Here is an 18,640-nt window from a genome sequence, read left to right as displayed (position 1 = left end):
GCTCGGTATTCTTAAACTGAAAGATATCCCAGGTGTGTGGAGGTGAAGGGTGTCTGTCACCTCACATAGGGGATAGTGTTCAGTCCTGTCAAGCCAGCTCCCTTTTTGTGTAAGAGGTGGTGAGGTGGGGTGAGGGAGGACATGGCGGAGCAGTGAGATCTTCAACGATCAGACTGGTGCCAGGAGCTGCTTTTCTCTGTGTGCAAGAGTGTCCCTGTGGTTGCAACAGGGAGGTCTCAGCCCCGGGGAAAGGGGCCAGGTGAGGAGAGACTAACAGTCGTAACTGCAACGCGTCGGCTCTTTTTGCTGCTCTGTCACCTGCCTGCAGGCTGTCCTAGATTCTTCTGAGCTTGGGGGACGTAGGATGCTCATCGTGTAAAGCTCCTAAGAGCCTGAAGTTGATAGACTAATCGAACCCCGCGGGAAACGTGCCAGGAATGTTGCTGGAGGCTGAGGTTACAGAGGATCTCAGGGTTGCTCCAGAGGATTCGCTGCTTTGCTTGATGCCTCTGTGAACTCTTGTCATTATATCTGACCGACCAAATCTGCATTTCCACAGAAAGTTTGGCAGAAGTGATCCAGCTTTTTGTTGGTCTCTCTGTGACTTACGGTCTCCCCTTCTGCTGTGTGGCAGACACACCCATAAAACAAAGGATCTGGAAAGAGCCAGATGGGGGTTCTGGGAGGAAAGCTAGCCTGATTTTGCCTCTGGGGCTGCTGCAAACGAAGGGTCCCACCAGGTGGGCGTAGTTGGGTGCATCCAGTGACAGCAGTGAGCATCCTTCGGAGCGGGCGTCGGGAGACCGGTCAGGGTGACTCTTCGCTCAGTTTAGAAGCACGGGTGGCTGTGAAGCTGATGAAATCTGTCCTGTCCCCCTTTGCACTGCAGCCTGTCTCCTCGTTCATGCCAGGCAGCCTCCCGCTTCCGCAGCACAAAGGACCCTTAGGCACAGAGAACTGATTTTAAAAGTCATTAAGGAACATTAGAGAACATTGTTTTCAAACACTATGTACAATACATAAACCCATAATCCTAGTAGAGCATAGGAACTCTCACTTTTGTTACCGTCAACCTGCAAATGTGTTTTCCATAGGTTTGTGCTCTTGTGAATTCTGTTTACAGTATTCTATCACATTTCCCCGTGTTCCTACATAGTCTCCACTTACCGTTTTTAAATTGCTATAGATGTAATATAATTCATTAGACCATTCTCTCTCTTTTTAAAAAAATATTTATGTATTTATTTTTGGGAGAGAGAGCACAAGTAGGGGAGGGACAGAGAGAGAGAGAGGGAGGGAGACACAGTATCCAAAGCAGGCTCCAGGCTCTGAGCTGTCAGCACAGAGCCAGATGCAAGACTCGAACCCATGAGCTGTGAGATCATGACCTGAGCTCAAGTATGACACTTAACTGACTGAGCCACCCAGGCACCCCTAGACCATTCTCTTAATGTTAGACAATCAAGTTACTTCTGTTTGTTGGCCAAATTAGATATGCGATGGGGAACATCTGTAAATTACATAGCTTTTAGTTTAATTATTGACTTAGAGTTAATAGCTAAGGAACTCAAATGAAAGGATGTGAGTCTCTTTGTGGTATTTGCTATTATTATAATATCACTTTTGGAAATGTTATGTCACATTGTGTAGGTATACTGTGGATAATACCATTTTAAAGCAAATTTGTTTCTTTATTAGGTATTATATGGTAAGTCAGCGGTATGTCAAGACTGCTCTGCTTTGCATTTTAAAAATTCCTAGGAAGAGTGAATATTTTGTATCTCCCCCATAAATTGTATGCTCATGTCATTTACACAGTTGTCTCTAGGGATCTTAATGGATATATTTGGATGTGTTGATACATAGACCTCTGTGGTATACTTGCCATTTAACTTGAAGCTAATCAGGAGGAAAGAGACAAGTCCAGATTGTGGAACATTCCATAAGACAACATAAATGTGTCATAAAAAGAAAACAAAGCTGTTCTAGATTAAGAAGGCTAAAGAGACACAGCAACTAAATGCAAGGCATGAGCTCTAAGTAGCTTCTGAAAAAATTTAAAGCCCCAACAACTATAAGAGGTATTTTGGGGGAGGACAATTGGAGAGATTTGAAAATGAACTATATGTTAGATAATGTTACAGCAATGTTCAATTTCCTGACTCTAATACTGTGGTTTTGTAGGAGAATGGCTTTGTTCTCAGGAGATGAAGGCTAAAGTATTTAGGGATAAGGTGTCACTGTGTTTGCCACCTTCAAATGGTTTAGCCAAACTACATAGGTTTATATCTTATTATATACTCTATATTAATAATATTTTGATTAAAACATGATCATAATATTTTATTGTAATTATAATATACAGTTATACTATGTTCGTGATGTAAATAAATGTAATAATACTTTATTGGTCTGCATTATTATGTATGTCTATAAATAATAGAAATTATTCATGATATATTTAATATCTAATCTATTAGCTGATTTTTATATTCACATCTGTATACATTTATAAATCCTGTCACACTCACACCACACACTCACATATACACGTGTGTGATGCATTACCCCACAGGTGCATTATCCCACAGGAACTGCATTTTAATTGAGACCCTTGACAGCAGCAGGAAATGCTCAAGGGACCAGTTTCTGCTGGTAACTCCAGGCCCGGCAGGGAGGTTCTGTGGGGCCGAGGAACCCTGCGGCTCCCCTCATGATCCAGGCATGTGGGTGACAGGCACAGAGATGCTCTGGCCGGACCCTCGGCTTCCCTGTCCAGAGGAATGTGGGAGGGAGTGTGCTGACCGACCCAGGGCCCCGTCCCCTTTCTCCTATTGCCTGTCCTACTACTACTGTGTACATGGCAGGTGGGGAGGTCCTCAAGGGAGCATGAGGTTTACCTGTGTTCTTCCCCTCCTATAGCCTTCTGTTTTCACGCATCTTTGACACAGAATGTAACTCATGAGGCAGTGTGGATGTGCTCTGGGGGCAGGAGTGGCAGAACCTTTGGGGGAAAGTTCAGTCTGACAATCAGACTAAGGGGAATTATTCTTGGCTGTCTGTCTAACCTGTCCCCAGGACCCTCCCCTCACCCGCCACAGACATTAAACAGCTTCTCTCCAGGTGTGAGTGCACCCCTCCAAGAGATCTTTAAAAATCGGTGGGGTTAAATTAATGGGATGCTGTGTTAACGTATCAAATCATTGGAAACAGAGTCTAGAAGTTTGATTTGGTCCCTGGTCATTTCTGTAAAAAGTTGAGAAATGAGACCTTCAGGGATACCTGTAACCCCCGTTCCAGCAGGACTCCCTTGAGGAAACTAGATTGGACTCATCATGAGTTTCACTGAAAACACAACGTTCCAGGGTCAAAATGACTAGTAAGCTTGAGGGATTTGCAAATCAAATTGCACCTTAAATGCAATAGGAGGCCAACTTACTATTTCAATGTGTCCCATGGGGAATCCGGTGAAGGCAGTTAGAGGTTGCCTTTTGCAGAGAATTTCCATCCTCTGGCCTCAGCTGCCCAGGCCTGGAAATTGGCGTCTGGATTTTTGTAGATGAGGTTTGTAGCAAGTAAGGGCTGCATAGATTCTTTTTTTTTTTTCTTTTAATTAACCGTGGGTTTTTTTTTTTTTCCTCCTTATAAAAATGGTAGAATATTCTGAATGCAGTGAAAAGTAGGAAGCAGAAATGGAAGTCACCTATCATTGCACAATTGGGTGATGGTTGCCAGATTTCTTGGTGTGTGTGTATGTGTGTGTGTGTGTGCATGTCTCTGTGTTAAAACAGAACTGGAAAAGTAAATTTAAAAAATAAAATAAAACAGCTGGGATGTCCCCATAAGAATTTGGTCACCTGGGTCTTGGTCCCTAGGCTGTGGCAGGGTAGGAGGTGGGCTTTCCATATTCCATATCTTTCTGTGTCAGAGACTTTTTGAAATAATAAGCACCAGTTAGAAAGGGGACCCAGGCAGGCTGGGGGCCAGGAAGTGGGGGGGTCCTCAGGCAGACCCCCATCGGGGTCTCAGGGTCTGTGCTGGGGATCAGCAGCTCTGCCTGTCTGCTTGGAGGCTGCTTCCCTCTAAAAGCCCACACTGGGCATGTGCTTCTGTCTTGCCTTTCCCGCCAGTTTTACGTCCCTCCACCCCTACCCTCTCTGCCTTGACCCCACAGCTGCCCTTGGAGTCAGCAGCTGTTTGGCTCACACAGGTGCTCTCCATTGCAAAGAACCTTATTTTCAAAGGGGTCTGGGAGGAGCCGTGTTTCTTCTCCCCAGTAACAGTACTGCCACGGTGGCATATTGAGTGTGGGGGGACTTTTGGGAGCATGGAGCTTTTTCAGTGCCATGTAGGCGACCTTCCAGGGCCTGCAGTAGTACTGGGAACCAGGCAGGAGAGTAGAGCCTACCTTCCCTACCCTCGGAGAAGCTAAAGGCAACTCAGCCCTTGTGTTATGAGAGCTTTGAGGCTTTGCTGTTGGGAAAGTGGGCTGTCCCCCAAAGCAATGTGTGGACAGTGGAACGGTGGCTTCTCCCCGCTGTCTGGGTTAGAACCTGGGCTCCACCACTTGGTAGCTGTGTTCACGAGAACAGGAGACGCGAACTCTCTATTCCTCAGTTGGCACACCTATGAAGGGGGGATGCTATCAGTATCCTTCAAGAAAGGGTGGTTGTAAGGATTCAGTGAGCACCTGCCACCAGAGTAAGCCCTCTGTGAGCATTAGCCGTTATTATCATTGTACTAATCTGCTGGGCTCCCATGACAAAATGCCATAGAAGGGGTGGTTTCGACAGTGGAAACGTATTTCTCATAGTTTTGGAGGCTGTGAGTCTGAGATCAAGGTGCCAGCATGGTCAGGTGAGGGCCCTCTTCCCACCTTGTAGACACCCACCTTCTTGCTGTGTCTTCATAAAATAGAGAGCTCACATCTCTTCCTCTTCTAAGGGCACTAACCCCATCCTGGGAATCCCACCATCATGAACGCATCTCATTGGCAGGTAGAGCATCAGCATGTGAGTTGGGGAGGGGGGAGACATAAGCATTCAGTCCATAACAATCACTATTATTGTTGTTGTCATTTATTAGCCCCCTTGCAGGACTTACTTAGATTTGCAGCAACCTCTCCTGTGGAAGGAAGGAAGAAATGGGGACAGTCCTTTTGTCTCCAGTGAGGTCTTCAAGTCCACGGTGGTGGGTCTTGAGCCTTCTGGAAAACCGCTCTTACAGTGTTATATTTCCCTTTCCTTTTGACCTTCGGGAAAAGGCTCCTGGTTGTCCTAGGCTGGAAGAGAGGAAGGAAGAAAAGTCAGATTTGGTGGCTGCTTCTCTGGGCCAGGCAGCTGGGTGCAGAGGGCTCACACCACCGACTCCACAGCACCCTGTGTTTTCAGCACTCTTATTCCCATTTACAGAGGGCCAGGCCTTCAGAGGCTCCAGGCAGGGAAACGCCGCTGTCTAAGGTCACACTGCAAGAAGCTGCAATAAAGTGTGCACCTTGAGCCTTTGGGTTCCCACACCCTTGCAGCCGGGGGATGGAGCAGCCACAGGACCAGGGCAGGACTGGGATTGGGATGGATTTGGAGGGCACCACTGGTGCAGGGAAAGGCACGCTTTGGGCCTTCCTGCCCTGAGTGGTGCTCCCTTGCTGGGGCTGGGCAGCGAGGCTCAGACCCCGGAGCCCCTCAGCTGGTGAATGCTGCCCCCACGCCTCTCCCACTCCAGGCACCGAGAGTGGGGTGGGCGGTCTCTTGTGAGGTGTGCTAACCCAGATTGTGTTTTCTTCTCTGCTCTTGTCCTTCCCCAGCCCCTAAAGACAATGAAGAGCGAGTGTTCAGGGAGCGCATGCGGCCCAGGAAGCGGCAGGGGGCCGTCAGGCGCAGGGTCCACCAGGTCAACGGCCACAAGTTCATGGCCACCTACCTTCGGCAGCCCACCTACTGCTCTCACTGCAGAGATTTTATCTGGTAAGGCCCTCTCTCCTGGGAACTTCTAGCTATGCCTTCTCTGAGGCAAGGAGTCGGGGAAGCGGTGTCGGAGAATAGAAACTTTATTTTTAAAGCGCTGATGTGCTTTATGTCCTCTATTTGATTGGAGAAGACTTTTCTGGAAGGCTAAATGAATGTTTAGTGCTTGGGAAGGGGAGATAAATGGGAAGAACAAACCATGGTTCCTGGTGACTTAATACTTAGAATCATATCACATATCACGTTTAAGGAGTTAAACGTTTATAACTAGTAATGGTATATTGTGATGTATTTTTTTTTTAAGAATCCTTCTCTTTTAGAGACACAAGCTTAATTATTTACAAATCATGTGTCTGGGATTTGTTTAAAAATGATCTGGAAGGAGAGGACAGGGGCTTGGGGTAAAGGACATAATACTGGCCACGTGTTGATCATTGTTGGAGGTGGGTGATAGACCCGTTACATTTATCTCTTTATTTTTGTATACATCTGAGTTTTTCCATTACAAAGCCTAAAAAATACTTGATTGCCAATACCTGTAATTCCAAGCAGTTGTTAATAACTGTTCTAACAGTGGTGCTACCAGGGTGGCCAGATTTCAGAGGAGTGAGAGAAGAGCATTGGCTGGAGTGCTCAGGGAAGGCTTCCTAGAGGAGGTGGCATTTCTTTTTTCATGATGACTGGGATTTGGTAGGCAGAGACAGGTTGTAGGCCTTTTGAGGAAGTGGAGAAGGATAAGGGGCACTTGCTTGGGTATTGGAGGGGGGATTTTAAGGAATACCTACCATGTGCCAGCCTTTCTCTTAGGCACTGAAAATGTCTAATTCAATCTTCCCAGTGTCCTACAAGCTTTGTATTATCAAACCCAGTTCGTTAACAACAGTGCCGAGGCTCAGAAAGGAAAACAAGACTAGTCTGGCATCCCCCAGGTATGAAGTGTCAGAGGCCCGACGGAAAGCTTTTTCTGACATCCCACCAGCCTTTCTGGCAACCTCTCTGAGCTCTTGAAGTTTGCCGGTAGACTTGGATCCTGTGTGGCGGAGAAAGAGTGAGGCCAGTCTGCAGCATGGATCATGCCAGGGGATGTTTGAATTGGACTCTGAGGACCCCCCGGATTCCCAAGGTGTCCAGGAGTGGCTTGTCTTGTCCTTGTGGTTTTCCAGGACTAGCCACCGAGGTTGGCATGGGCATCTGAGGCGGTGCAGATCAGAGCAAACTCAACTCGACGGAAGCAGAAATAACACCCCACTCCCACCCACAGATACATTTCACCCCCAAGGCTGCTTCTGCCCTCTGACCTCCATTTTCTGTATTTCGGTCATAAGTTGTGTGTTTGGAGGGAGTAGGCTGTGAGTGCTGAGATTTATGGATTCAGCTCTCCTCTGAGCCCATGGTGAGCTCCACGGGGCTCTAGGCTTCCTGAGGCACTGCCCCCAAGTGGCGTCTGGCTGCTCTTGCTGGGCTGGGAATTGCAGATTGCCCCCTGGCCATTTGGTGGTGGTTCACTGAGGACAGGGCCCAGGCCAGGTTGGTTGGATTGTTCTGTGTCCATTGGTCCAGATGGTCCATCTTGTCCATCCATGCTGACCCAAACCCTGCTCCAGGGAACCCTACGCCTGCCATGGAGGGAACCTCTAACATTGGCCTTCACCACAGAGTACACTGAACCCCTAGTCCTGGCCACAGGCTGACCTGGAACTCTTGACTGCTTCTGGAATGCCCAGGAAATGTATCTATAAGCTGCAGCCTGCCTACATGATTACCCACAAGGAACAGCACGTTTGACTAATCAAGGCCTGCCTTGAGCAGACAGAGTCTTTGTGGCTTTCCAGAACACTAATGGCCCCACTGGCATGGCTGTTTGTCTAGGGAGCCAAGACCTGATACTGACCAAACTCTATATTCATCCCAAGCACTGGGTCTACCCTCTGATGCCGATTTTAAAGCACCCTGCAAGTGGGCGTGAAACCACTAGCTGGTCCTCCCGTGTACTCAGTGCATTGTGGGTGGTGGCCAGAATGGGGTGGCTTTGTATGGTTTTTTACCTCCTAAATTTTATTAAAAGGTTGTATTCTTCTTTTCAGGGGTGTCATAGGAAAGCAGGGATACCAGTGTCAAGGTAAGAGACATTGTATGAACTAAATCCTTGGGGGCCCACAGGCCTATCGGGATCAGTGACACGGGAAGCGTGTGCTGGGTTTGACAACATTTGAAGGCTCCATACTGTTTGCCTGCTTATGGTCCCTCCCTGAGAAGCAAGACCCTGCTTTTCTTTGTCCCTGCCTGGCCCTGGCTCCTGCATTCACATATGAGAGCAGAGTACCTGGGGGTGCCACCCGTCTCCAGGTGTCCTAGGGGTCTTAGCATCTTTCCTGGTGAGACACAATAGTGCCCTTTGGAGGCCCCACTCTACAAGGAGCTGGGCTTTATGTCTCCTGTCTGCTCCCTCCTTCTCTCGCTCCCTGGAGAAGTTCCCTCACCTCGTTTCACTCCTATCACCCAATGGCCCTTGCTGGTTCTCTTTTTTTAGTGTCTACTGTGGAATCTTTAGCTCTTAAGCATTTAAGACTCACTTGAAGTTACTGCAGATTGTTTATTTCTGGTTCTTTGGCAAAAATGCTAGGTCAGGTTGTCCAGGACTGGAGGGTGGATATGCGCTTGTGGTCATGTCAGCCACTGGTTAAGTTGGGTCTCACCCCTGGGGAACTTGGATAGGTTCTTTTGGACCTTCCCATGTCCTTAGGGTATCACGTGTACAAACAGTTGCTTACCTCTTCCACCACACTGCCCCATGACACTGATGACACAGCTACAGGCCGCTATGAAATTAAACAAAAATGTTCGGCACGTAAGGGCACAGCCAGATCAAAAAGCTTAGGAACTCCTGTGCCACAAGACATCCATTCCCCTGCTGCAGTGTTTGCTATCGCAACATTGACGTTCCAGAGTGGACCACAAGGCTGCTGCAGTACCTTTAATAGACCTGCTTCACGGAAGGGAAACTGTTCCCTGACCTTGGCTTAAAGAAGCAGGGAAATTGATCGGTACTTCTGGAACTAGAGAAAAGTGCTGACGCCCTCTGGGTGTGAGTGGTGCATTCTTCTCCAGAGCATTTAGGAAACCCTAATGGCTCTGATGGCAAAGTGCTTTGAAATGACGAAGCACGAAGGGCTTCAGCCAGGATATTACTTTAAGACTTGGTGACAGAAGGGGCGTGGCTCCCCTCAGCCCTCTGCTCAGAGCTGAATCTTGGGTTGGGCACCTCCCTACCCCCCACTTGTCGCTCAGCCTTCCGTTTTTTGCTGTTTGCAGTTTGCACTTGCGTGGTCCACAAGCGATGCCATGAGCTCATAATTACGAAGTGTGCGGGATTAAAGAAACAGGAAACTCCCGACGAGGTAACTATTTCTAACATTGAAATTCTGGGCTTTCTTCTCTGCCACTCCCACCCTCCCCTGCCTCCTCCAGGTTCCCTAAGAAAATCCTTATCTCTCTGAGCTCTCCTTGCCTTCTTCATTGTGTTTGATCAAAATTAAAGCAGTTGTCTACAGCCTTCCAGCGTGAGGCACACTCTGCAGAATGAGCGTGGCTCAGAGTCAGGTTCGCGTCTCTGGATGTTGTGCCAAGAGCCGTGTGACCCCAGAGCTAAAGCCTGTGAGGAAAATGTGAATTGGTTTATGTCATTATCTCATTGGAACGGAAAAGTAGCTAGCTGACATGTCAGTAGCTCCACACTGTTTATAAACAGTGTGAGACAATGCACAAGCAAGAACCTTTCTTTATGAGGTGATGGGGGAACGGAGTAGAAGCAGCAGACCCAAGAAACACTAAGGAGGTGGAAATAGCCACAGTAATAATAAGAGCCAACATTCACTGGGTACTTCCCATGTCCCGATTTCAGTACTTCATCGAATATTATTTAATCTCATAACAGTTTTAATGAGATCAATGCACTTACCATCTTCATTTTGCAACAAAGAGAGTAGAAGCACAGAGGGGTCAAATTAATTTGCCCCAGATCACACAGCTGCTATGTGAAAGAGCCCCATTCAAACCCAGATGGTCTGTTCTAGAAGAGTCTGAGCCCCTGACCGCCAGACTTCATTGTCTCTTATCCTTACCAACTAGTATTGGATTGGTTATTAGGGAAGGTCGCTAGGGGTAAGGAAGCAAGGTGATTCAACAGTGAAGGTAGAGTCCTCCTAACTAAGCAAGTGGGAGAAGAGCGTGACTGAGAGTTTGGATGTTATCTGTTGTCACAACAGTTGATTTCAAAGGCATGCTTTTAATTCTCGGTGAAATAAATACAGTTATAGTCATAGGACATTAGAATTGGGGGTCAGAGAGACCCTAGGTGGCTTCATAATCAAGTGGATTTTTAATGTGTCTTCCAAAAGGAATGACTTACAGGACCTTCTACTCCTTAAATAATTCAACCAAATGGCATCCTTGCATCTGAAGCATCTCCTATCTTTCATTTCCCTTTGCTTTCACGCGGTCTCCAGAAAGCAGCAAGGGACAAAGCTTGGGTGAAATCTTCCATGTCCCCGAGGGGCAGGCAGCCCAGGGTAGAACCTTCCATGTCCCCAAGGGGCAGGCAGCCCAGGGCACTAAAGTTGTTTGCAGGAGCTTTACTGTCATGGTGGAAACTGCAGGTCGTCCCTACCTGGGCCTCCTGGCTCCGGCACCAGGATCATAACCCGAATAGATTGTCACCCTTGTTACTCTTCTAGTAAATGAGAGGTACGTGGCTGGCTCGCTGTCCATCTCTGTTCCTTCCTCCGGACAGTCCTCTGAGCACTGCCTGTATACCAGCTACTGTACATGTCCCTCAGAACCAGGAGGAACACACAACTCCTGCCCTCCAGGATCTCACAGGTTTCATCCACTGAGAGCCCCTGGATATTTCTCCAGCTTTTTCCTGTCTCCTTGGAGAGAAAAAGTCTCACATGAGCCCTCGCCATGAGGGTTAGAGGGTTGAGATTTGAAATACCCACAGCAGCTTAGTCTGTGACCGAGTTCTTCTGTCTTTCCTGGCATACTGGCAGTGAATCGAAGTCACCGGTGAGGTGTGTTCCCACACTCGGCGGGTCTCCCAAGGGAGATGAGTTGTCAAGGCTTGAGGACGGGGGCTGTGGGCCGCTGCTCCCAGGACCGGTCTCCCTTAGCACTGGTGTACTGCAGCATACCTGGGCGACCGACATGCCCTCTGCCCAATATAGCACTGCTGGGGAGCATCCTTCGAGCTCATTTTTCCCCCCATAACTGCCTGCATGTGCATACACACGTGCACACACGTAGCTTTAAACACCAAATGTCTAGGGTCTTCCTCTGATCGGATGCTTTGGAACTTGGACACCGTGAGCACCCAGCTGGTGTTCTCTCCCTGTTTTGCATCCGGGGGTTAGCACTCCTGACACCCCTCTCCCCGCACTTCTGAGCGTGGTGACCAAGGAAAGCTCTCCTTCGTGTTACCTTCCCCCCCTTCACTTTTTAACCTTCCACTTTTGTCTTTCTGCTCTTTTCTTCCTCCCCATGAGCTCCGGGTTGGTTTCGCTCGCCCGTTTCTGGTCTTCCTTGGTAGAGCGGTGTGTGCACAGCTGGGCCCCGATGCGTGCGCTCTCGTGCCCGTTTCGCAGCCTCTCTGATTCTGTGGCTCTTGCACGTGCCCCACCCACCTCCCACCATTCTCCGACACCTTCCGGTCCTTAGGGAGCCCAGCTGAGAGTCACACAGCTCTCCCCACCCCTCCCTGAACTTCCTAGTTCCTGGATAACCTTTGTCTGTCACCCATATCCCTGTGAGGCTCGTCCTGGGACCCACGACCCTGTTCTCCACGTAGGTCCACCACATCTTCAGCATTTGCAGGAAGAGGGTGGGTACAATGATGTACATCCTTCGGGGTGGGCAGGCACACATAGAGGTGAGGTGACTATATTCACTAATACATACACCTAAGCTATGCATCTAAGGAGGGGTGGGCGCAATTGTTTTCAGTAAATCAGGGGATCTTGTACTGGGGCAAGACCCTAATCGATAGCCCATGCGTCTCTAGCTGGGGTCAGTAAAATTCTGGCCCACTGGAAGAATCAGACTTTCTGTGCCTTGCTGCGAAGGCGAGTGACCCTGAGTGCGTGTGCGTGTGCACAGGCACGCCTCCACATTTGTGCTCAAGTCTGCATCCACACCTTTGTCATGTCTGTGTCTCGCTTTCCCCCGTTTGATGCTCCCCCCCCCCCATGGGGGCCTTTCATTCACCAGTCCGCAGCGAGCCAAGGACAGCTTCTTTGCGGCCTGCTTTGTACCCCCTGATTCCCAATGTAACAAGAGCGACTTTCTTCCCAGTCCATGGGGTCTCAGGTGTTGGTCCCTGCCCGTTTTGAGGGGGACCTGGTTCATGTGGCTGCTTCGCTAGGGACATAGGTGGAGAGTGGCTCCACGGAGGGGCACAGGAGACCCAAAATGGTGGACCATGCTGATGACCCCTCATTTCCGTGTGTCTTGTCCACCCCACAGCCCTGTGACATTAGGTGGGATAGGGGGTGCTGTCTTTATTTGCCCAGGTAAGGAATCTGCAGCCCCGTGAAGTCACGGAACTTGTCCAAGACCTCACGGCTGGTTGGTGGCGGACCCAGGCCTGCAGATCAGGTTCCCCGACTCATCCTCCAGTCCTTCCCCATCCGTCTTGCCACCTTGTCTTTACCCCTTTTCAGTAACGGGTAAGTGGCAACAGAGTAGTTAAAAGGCCTGGGCTCTGAATTCACACTTGTGGGCATCAAATCCTGGCTCTGCCACTCCTCAGCTTCCAGGCATGCTTCTTAATCTCATGCTGCCTTAACTTCCCCGTCTGTAAACTCAGGCTAATGATGGCATCTAGCCCGTAGGTGCTGGTGAGGCTTCACTGTGATGGTAGTGCCTGGCCTGTGGCCAGCACTGGTAGCTTAGTGCCCGTAGTGGTCACGACTCTGCATTAGCATTCCATACCACAGTGATTGTCCCAATGGATGGCCGACAGTCTCCACAGCTGTGCTGGGTTTTCAGGGTGTTTATGGAATCCGCCCACCATCAAGCTGCTGAAAGACTGCCCAGGTGCAGCTTCCATGCCCAAAGCGGCATTGAAAAGCACACGGCGACATCTCCTCAACAGCCAAAACATGAGGTACGAAGTGGGTGCTGTGCACCGTGAGAGTTTGAAGCCTGCGGTCCTGGAGGGACCACACAGGGGAGCAGGCCTGCCCTCGCGAGGTCAAACCGATAGGTGGAGAATGAGTTACAGGCATCAGGAGCGGAGGTCCAGGGAGGTTCTCTTCACCTCGTTTGTCAGGGAAGCTTCCAGAGCCCCGCTCGGACCTGGCCCCCTTCAGCGGTCATGCCTTCTGGGAGCTCCAGCACTAAGCACACCGGGCTGTGAATGAGCTTGGCAGTGACCCTGTGTTTTGCCGTCCCTGCAGGTGGGCTCCCAGCGGTTCAGCGTCAACATGCCCCACAAGTTTGGTATCCACAACTACAAGGTCCCCACCTTCTGCGACCACTGTGGGTCCTTGCTCTGGGGCCTCTTACGGCAGGGTTTGCAGTGCAAAGGTAAGGCGCCCCATGCCCTGCCCTCACCCTTCCGTACTCGTGTGTCCCCTTGGTCTCCTTTTTGAAAAATCTTTGTTCCCCAGTAAGTTCCAGGTCTGGCCAGAGGACTGAGCCCAAACCCTTATTTGGCTCTTATTAGTTACTTGTGAATTCGTTAAACAATCGCTGTGCAGATGGCGGCCAAAGAAACTCCACAGAGCGGATGTGGAGGGGGGAGGTGTGCTTCTTCCATCAGGACCATGAACAAGGCAGAGCAACACGATGAGTCCATAAAAGTGTAGAAATAATTTAAGGAAAAGATAGGTTGGAGCAGAGGAGAAAGAAATATTTCTGGAGAGAGGACCCGAAAGAAGTAATACCTTGTCACGATCCATGGTTCCGAGCTTACTCTTGGGAGGAGCCATGTTAGGACCCTATCACCCAAGACGTCTTATTGATCCTTCATAGGTCTGTTCCATAGGTGATATTATTCCTATGACCCTGAGGCTCAGCAACTAAGTAACTTGCTCATGCCACACCGCTTATGAGTAAAAATAAGGTTTGAACCTTGACTCTTGAGCCTCGACTTCCTTCCTCTGTTTCCTGTTGTCCTGCTCACGAATTGTCTTCTGTTCGGATGAGATGGGTAACAATACATAATAATGTGGGGAGGAGGGAACATGCTCTGGGGATCTGAATGGAGTGCTTAGTTTCATGGGCTGGTCCAGTTGGCATGCAGCATTGGACATTCATGAACTGTTGGGATTTGTACTGAATATATTATTAATAAATTCCCACTACGGAAAAATTAAAGGTAAAGGATAAAAAGGAAACTGGAGGCCATGAACAGGCCAGTCATTGAAGGATCCCAATGAGAAATTATGAGGACTGGAAACAAAGTTTAGAGGTGTAGAGGGAATAAAGAGAAGGAGAGTAACTTAAGAGATACTGAGGAGTGATTTGTTGGATGTGTGACCAGATCCAGCTGGGAGGGCAGTGACACCATTCACTGAGAGGAAATAGGAGAGGAGATCAGGCTAGAGGCAAAGATGGTGGAGTTGAGTTGAGGACATATTACCTTTGAGGTGCCTGTGTGAAGTCTACCAGAGCTAACTTTTGGGCGTTCTCATTGAAATTTGGGGTGAAGGCTATGGTGAGCATCCAGACCTGGGATTTGTCAATGTAGTAGTTACAGGTATAGTAGGTGGTACTTAAAGCTATAAAGTTCATCCCTGGAAGAACCTGAGCGTTGAGAGAGAGGGTAACACCCTGAGGTTTGGGGGAGGAAGGTTACCAGCATTCGAGGATGAGCCTGCAGAGGCTATGGCGGGACTTCAAAGGTAGGAGGAAAGGTCTTGAGGAAAGGCATCGCGGAAGACAAAGAGGGAGAGAGTATTTAAAAATGTTCAAAGGAAGTGATAAGTGGCGCCAGATGTTTCCAAGAGGTCATTCAAGGTAAGAAGTAGAACATGGAGTTGGATTTAACTCTCAGGAGGCCTCTAGTGACCTCCTGACAGGAGGTGTCTTGGTGGGATTGAAGGCCAAGTGTGGAGGCTGTAGATGAAGTATTTTCAGAATGTTTTAAAAAAAGGTAATGAGGGAAAAGACCGTGAGAATAGGAGAGATTAGTGAGCTGGGAGGGAGAGGAGTGGGCCTTGGGGAGAAAGATGGACACCCCTCCTGCCAGGTGGACAGGAAGTCTCGAGGCCAGGCACAGGTGCGGATGTGTTTCCTGTGTCAGGGGTAGGAGGTGAGGACACAAAGTGACCCTTTAAGTTCTGACTCTGTTGAGGGCATTGTGCGAGAGTCCCCTTGTCTTCTGAACGAGGAGATCCCTTTTAAAGTGGGTGTAAGGAGTGGGTGGAGGGTGTGAGAGGTGGTGCAGGTTGGAAGCGGCTATGCTGGAGACCGAGGGCACCCTGATTCGGGGCAGGAGGAAGTTCTGGCTGTCCACACATCTGTCCTGGGTGAGCTCTCCAGACTTTCAGACCAGCATTCCCGCACACGACCCTGAGACAAAGAAGCAGGGCCTGCCCGAAATCCTTCTTGACACTAAGTGACATCAAAACAGTGGAAGAGGAGGGAGTGAGTGGAGCAGGACTCTCGAGTGTTGTTGGCAGAGGAGTGATGCTTTTAGGGGCTGTTGAGTGGGGTTGCCGGGAAGCACAGAGCTGCTTTGGATGCGACTCTGATAAGGCCATGTCTGGGTTTCAGTAAATATATTACTACTGATCAATGTGGGGAATCTAAATGAAAATACCATCATCTCATAAATATTGACATCTTAAGAAAGCCTCCCAGGCACCCAGATGTCACTGCCAGGGCTGTAGGCTTGTAGCTTCTACAAGATGTAGAAGATCTACAAGATGTAGCTTCTAGGATGACCCTAGAAGAAGGCAGGACTCAGGGACATGTATTCAGCTGTTTTGGCAGGAAACGCTCTCATGCCAGCTCAAGCAGAGGAAGGGGACAGTGAGGCTACCTACAGCAAGGATACCTGTTCCCAGGAGCCCAGAGCAGCGGATGGGAGGCAGGCCACACAGACTTCAAGGCCAAGGCTGTCAGAATATAGGGTCCCCAGCACACGTTCGCAGGTCTCCCCTCTCCTGTTCCCCTGTTACCGTGGTGTGGTCACTCCCTCTTACTCCTTCCCTATCCTGGCTACCTCTCCCCCACCCTTAATTAACAGGCTATTTTTAGAGCAACTTTAAGTCTATAGCAAAAGTGAGAGAAATGTACAGAGACTTCCCATATACCCCCTGCACCCACATACACACAGCCTCCCCACCATCAATGTGCCCCCCACCAGTGGTACGTTTGTTACGATGGCTGAGCCTCCATTGCCACAGTAGGACCCTGGGGACCCAGTGTCCCTAGCTTTCGTTAGGATTCACTCTTAAAGTTGGACATTCTTTGGGTCTTGACAAATGTACAGTGACCTGAATCCACCCCCATGGTATCTACAGAATGCTTTCCTTGTTCCAGATCTCCTGTGTTTACTTCTCCCTTTTGATCCTTTCTCAACCTCATGTCTTTTTGCTCCTGCGGACCCCTTACCCTGTAGGGAGGGTAATGGTCTGAAGAGGCCAGCAGGATTCAGAGCAGGGGCCCCTCTTGCCTGGGTCTGAGTCTGGTTCTGCTGCTATGATTGCTAAAAAAAAAAAAAAAAAAAGAAACCAGGAATTAGAGACCTGCCCAGGGGCCTAGAGCACCTTCCTGTGGGGCCAGAGCTTACCCCACCTGCCTCCGATCTCTGCTCCATGCCCTCTCCTGCTCTGGAAGCCTCCATCAGGTTCCCACCTTCGCTGGATCATGCTGGCTTGGTCCCCTAGGCTGGGGCCCTGGTCCCCTGGCCCATGCCTTCAGCTTTGTTGTCCCCCTTCTGTGAATAGGGTCACGTATTTTCAGTGAAACCGTTTTCTTGAGAGCTTGGGTCTACAGGGAAGGACCCACGGGGCTGTCTTGGTTAATCTCCCTTCAGCCTAAAATTGCCTGAGCCCTGTGGGTTCGTGGGTCGTGTGTGTATTCCCCTAAAGACCGTCCCTCTGTCGGCCGGGTAGAGGGAACATAACCACCCTGTTTTACTGGTGGGGGATGGAGAACTGGAGTGCACGAGGAGGATACAGGCAGGGACCCACAGGGACCCACCTCTGTCCTCTGGGCTGCCCCCTCCCCGCCTATGGCCCGGAGGCACTGGACCCTAAGGAGGACACTCACCAACACTTGTTGGGTAACCGAGCTCCTTAGTAAAGGGTGGAAAAACACCGGCACTAAGTACGCAGACAAAACATTTCATCCCTTTTTTCTTAGGACTCAGGTGCCCGTAGAGTCTGCGTCTCTCTCCGGATTCATTCATGGGTCTGCCTGAGCACCCCAACCACTGTTAGACCAGAAACTGGCTTCAGACATTCAGGGGCCAGCATCACTGAGCCCCTGAGGCATGTGAATCCTTGTTCTTCACTTTATTTTTAAATGTTTATCAATTTTTGAGAGACAGAGAGAGACAGAGCATGAGTGCGGGAGGGGCAGAGAAAGTGGGAGGCACAGAATCCGAGGCAGGCTCCAGGCTCTGAACTGTCAGCACAGAGCCCAACGTGGGGCTCGAACTCATGAACTGCGAGATCATGACCTGAGCCAAAGTCAGACGCTTAACCGACTGAGCCACCCAGGTGCCCCAGTTCTTCACTTTATTTTAACTGCTCAGCTTCCCCTATGTGACCTCACCTGCACCATGAACCTCTCCAGCCCCTTTTGCACCTGTGTTTTATTTTTCCATTGACACATGGACTCAGTCCCCCCGGAGGGAAAGACACCTAATACCTTATGATTTTTCTTTTCGTCTCTAAAGAAGATACACATTCTCACCTTCCTCGTAGCCTGCCTTCCATTTCTCTTCTGCCCACGATCCCCCCACACTCACATCTTCCAGCACAGCTGCCCTGAAGTCATCGGGCACTGAGGAGCAAGGCAGCAGAAAGCCAGATCCGTCTACACTGCTCAGTGTGCCCTGCAGGGACCTGCAGAAGCGCTGGCGTTTTGTCATCCCCATGTGAGGTGGGCCCCCTGTGCCTGCATGTCCATTCTGATTGCATCTCTGTCCCCAGGCAGGGGTGACGGTACCCTGGGGGAAAGTCTGGCTGGGAGATTCCCAAAGAATCCTCCGGGCTCCCTGCCTTTCTCCGAGATCCCATCTTAATAACCACCCTGCTCCGAGGCTGCTTTCATGGGCTAAGGAGCCAGAGTATCACTTACTCCCCAAGAAGTGATGAAGAATGGGTCAATTTGTTTGGGGACAAATGACCTAGGGGAGTTGTGGCCCATCGAGATCACAGGGTTAGAGTCTTGGAGGCTGTTTCGGTCCTGGTTCTATTATCTCCTGGCTGAGCAGTTGCAGGAGTCACTCTGGCTTGGTGACCCTGGGCTTGCTTCTAATCTCAGCTGCCCTCCTGCCTTCTGGGAACTGCAACGAAAATGGTGAACTGAGCCACCTTTGTGGCGTGCTTTAGGGAGTGGCTGTGGGGAGCCGGAAAGACCAGAGAAAGGAAGAATCTTCCCTTCCTTCCCTCCTTCTTTCTTTTCTTTTCTTTTCTTTTCTTTTCTTTTCTTTTCTTTTCTTT

The 18,640-nt window shown here is 49.7% G+C and overlaps 1 protein-coding gene and 1 long non-coding RNA gene across 3 annotated transcripts in view; both read left to right on the top strand.

The window, feature by feature from the left end:
* PRKCE (protein kinase C epsilon) overlaps nt 1-18,640 on the top strand; it is a 501,657-nt gene that overhangs the window by 309,390 nt on the left and 173,627 nt on the right. For both annotated transcript variants that reach the window (XM_040453847.1, XM_040453848.1), the window contains exons 3-6: nt 5,804-5,963; nt 8,048-8,082; nt 9,276-9,361; nt 13,415-13,544. In XM_040453847.1, coding sequence (XP_040309781.1) covers nt 5,804-5,963; nt 8,048-8,082; nt 9,276-9,361; nt 13,415-13,544 — 411 coding nt within the window. The remainder of the gene's footprint in view (nt 1-5,803; nt 5,964-8,047; nt 8,083-9,275; nt 9,362-13,414; nt 13,545-18,640) is intronic.
* Nucleotides 15,811-16,719, top strand: LOC121016337 (uncharacterized). Its single transcript, XR_005784227.1, has 2 exons — nt 15,811-15,857; nt 15,896-16,719. It is a non-coding gene; the product is annotated as an uncharacterized LOC121016337 (long non-coding RNA).

The sequence above is a fragment of the Herpailurus yagouaroundi genome, unplaced genomic scaffold (genome assembly GCF_014898765.1).
Source record: "Herpailurus yagouaroundi ecotype Mexico unplaced genomic scaffold, PumYag 210, whole genome shotgun sequence".
NCBI classification, from domain to species: Eukaryota; Metazoa; Chordata; class Mammalia; order Carnivora; family Felidae; genus Herpailurus; species Herpailurus yagouaroundi.
This window is presented reverse-complemented; position numbering and strand designations above follow the sequence as displayed.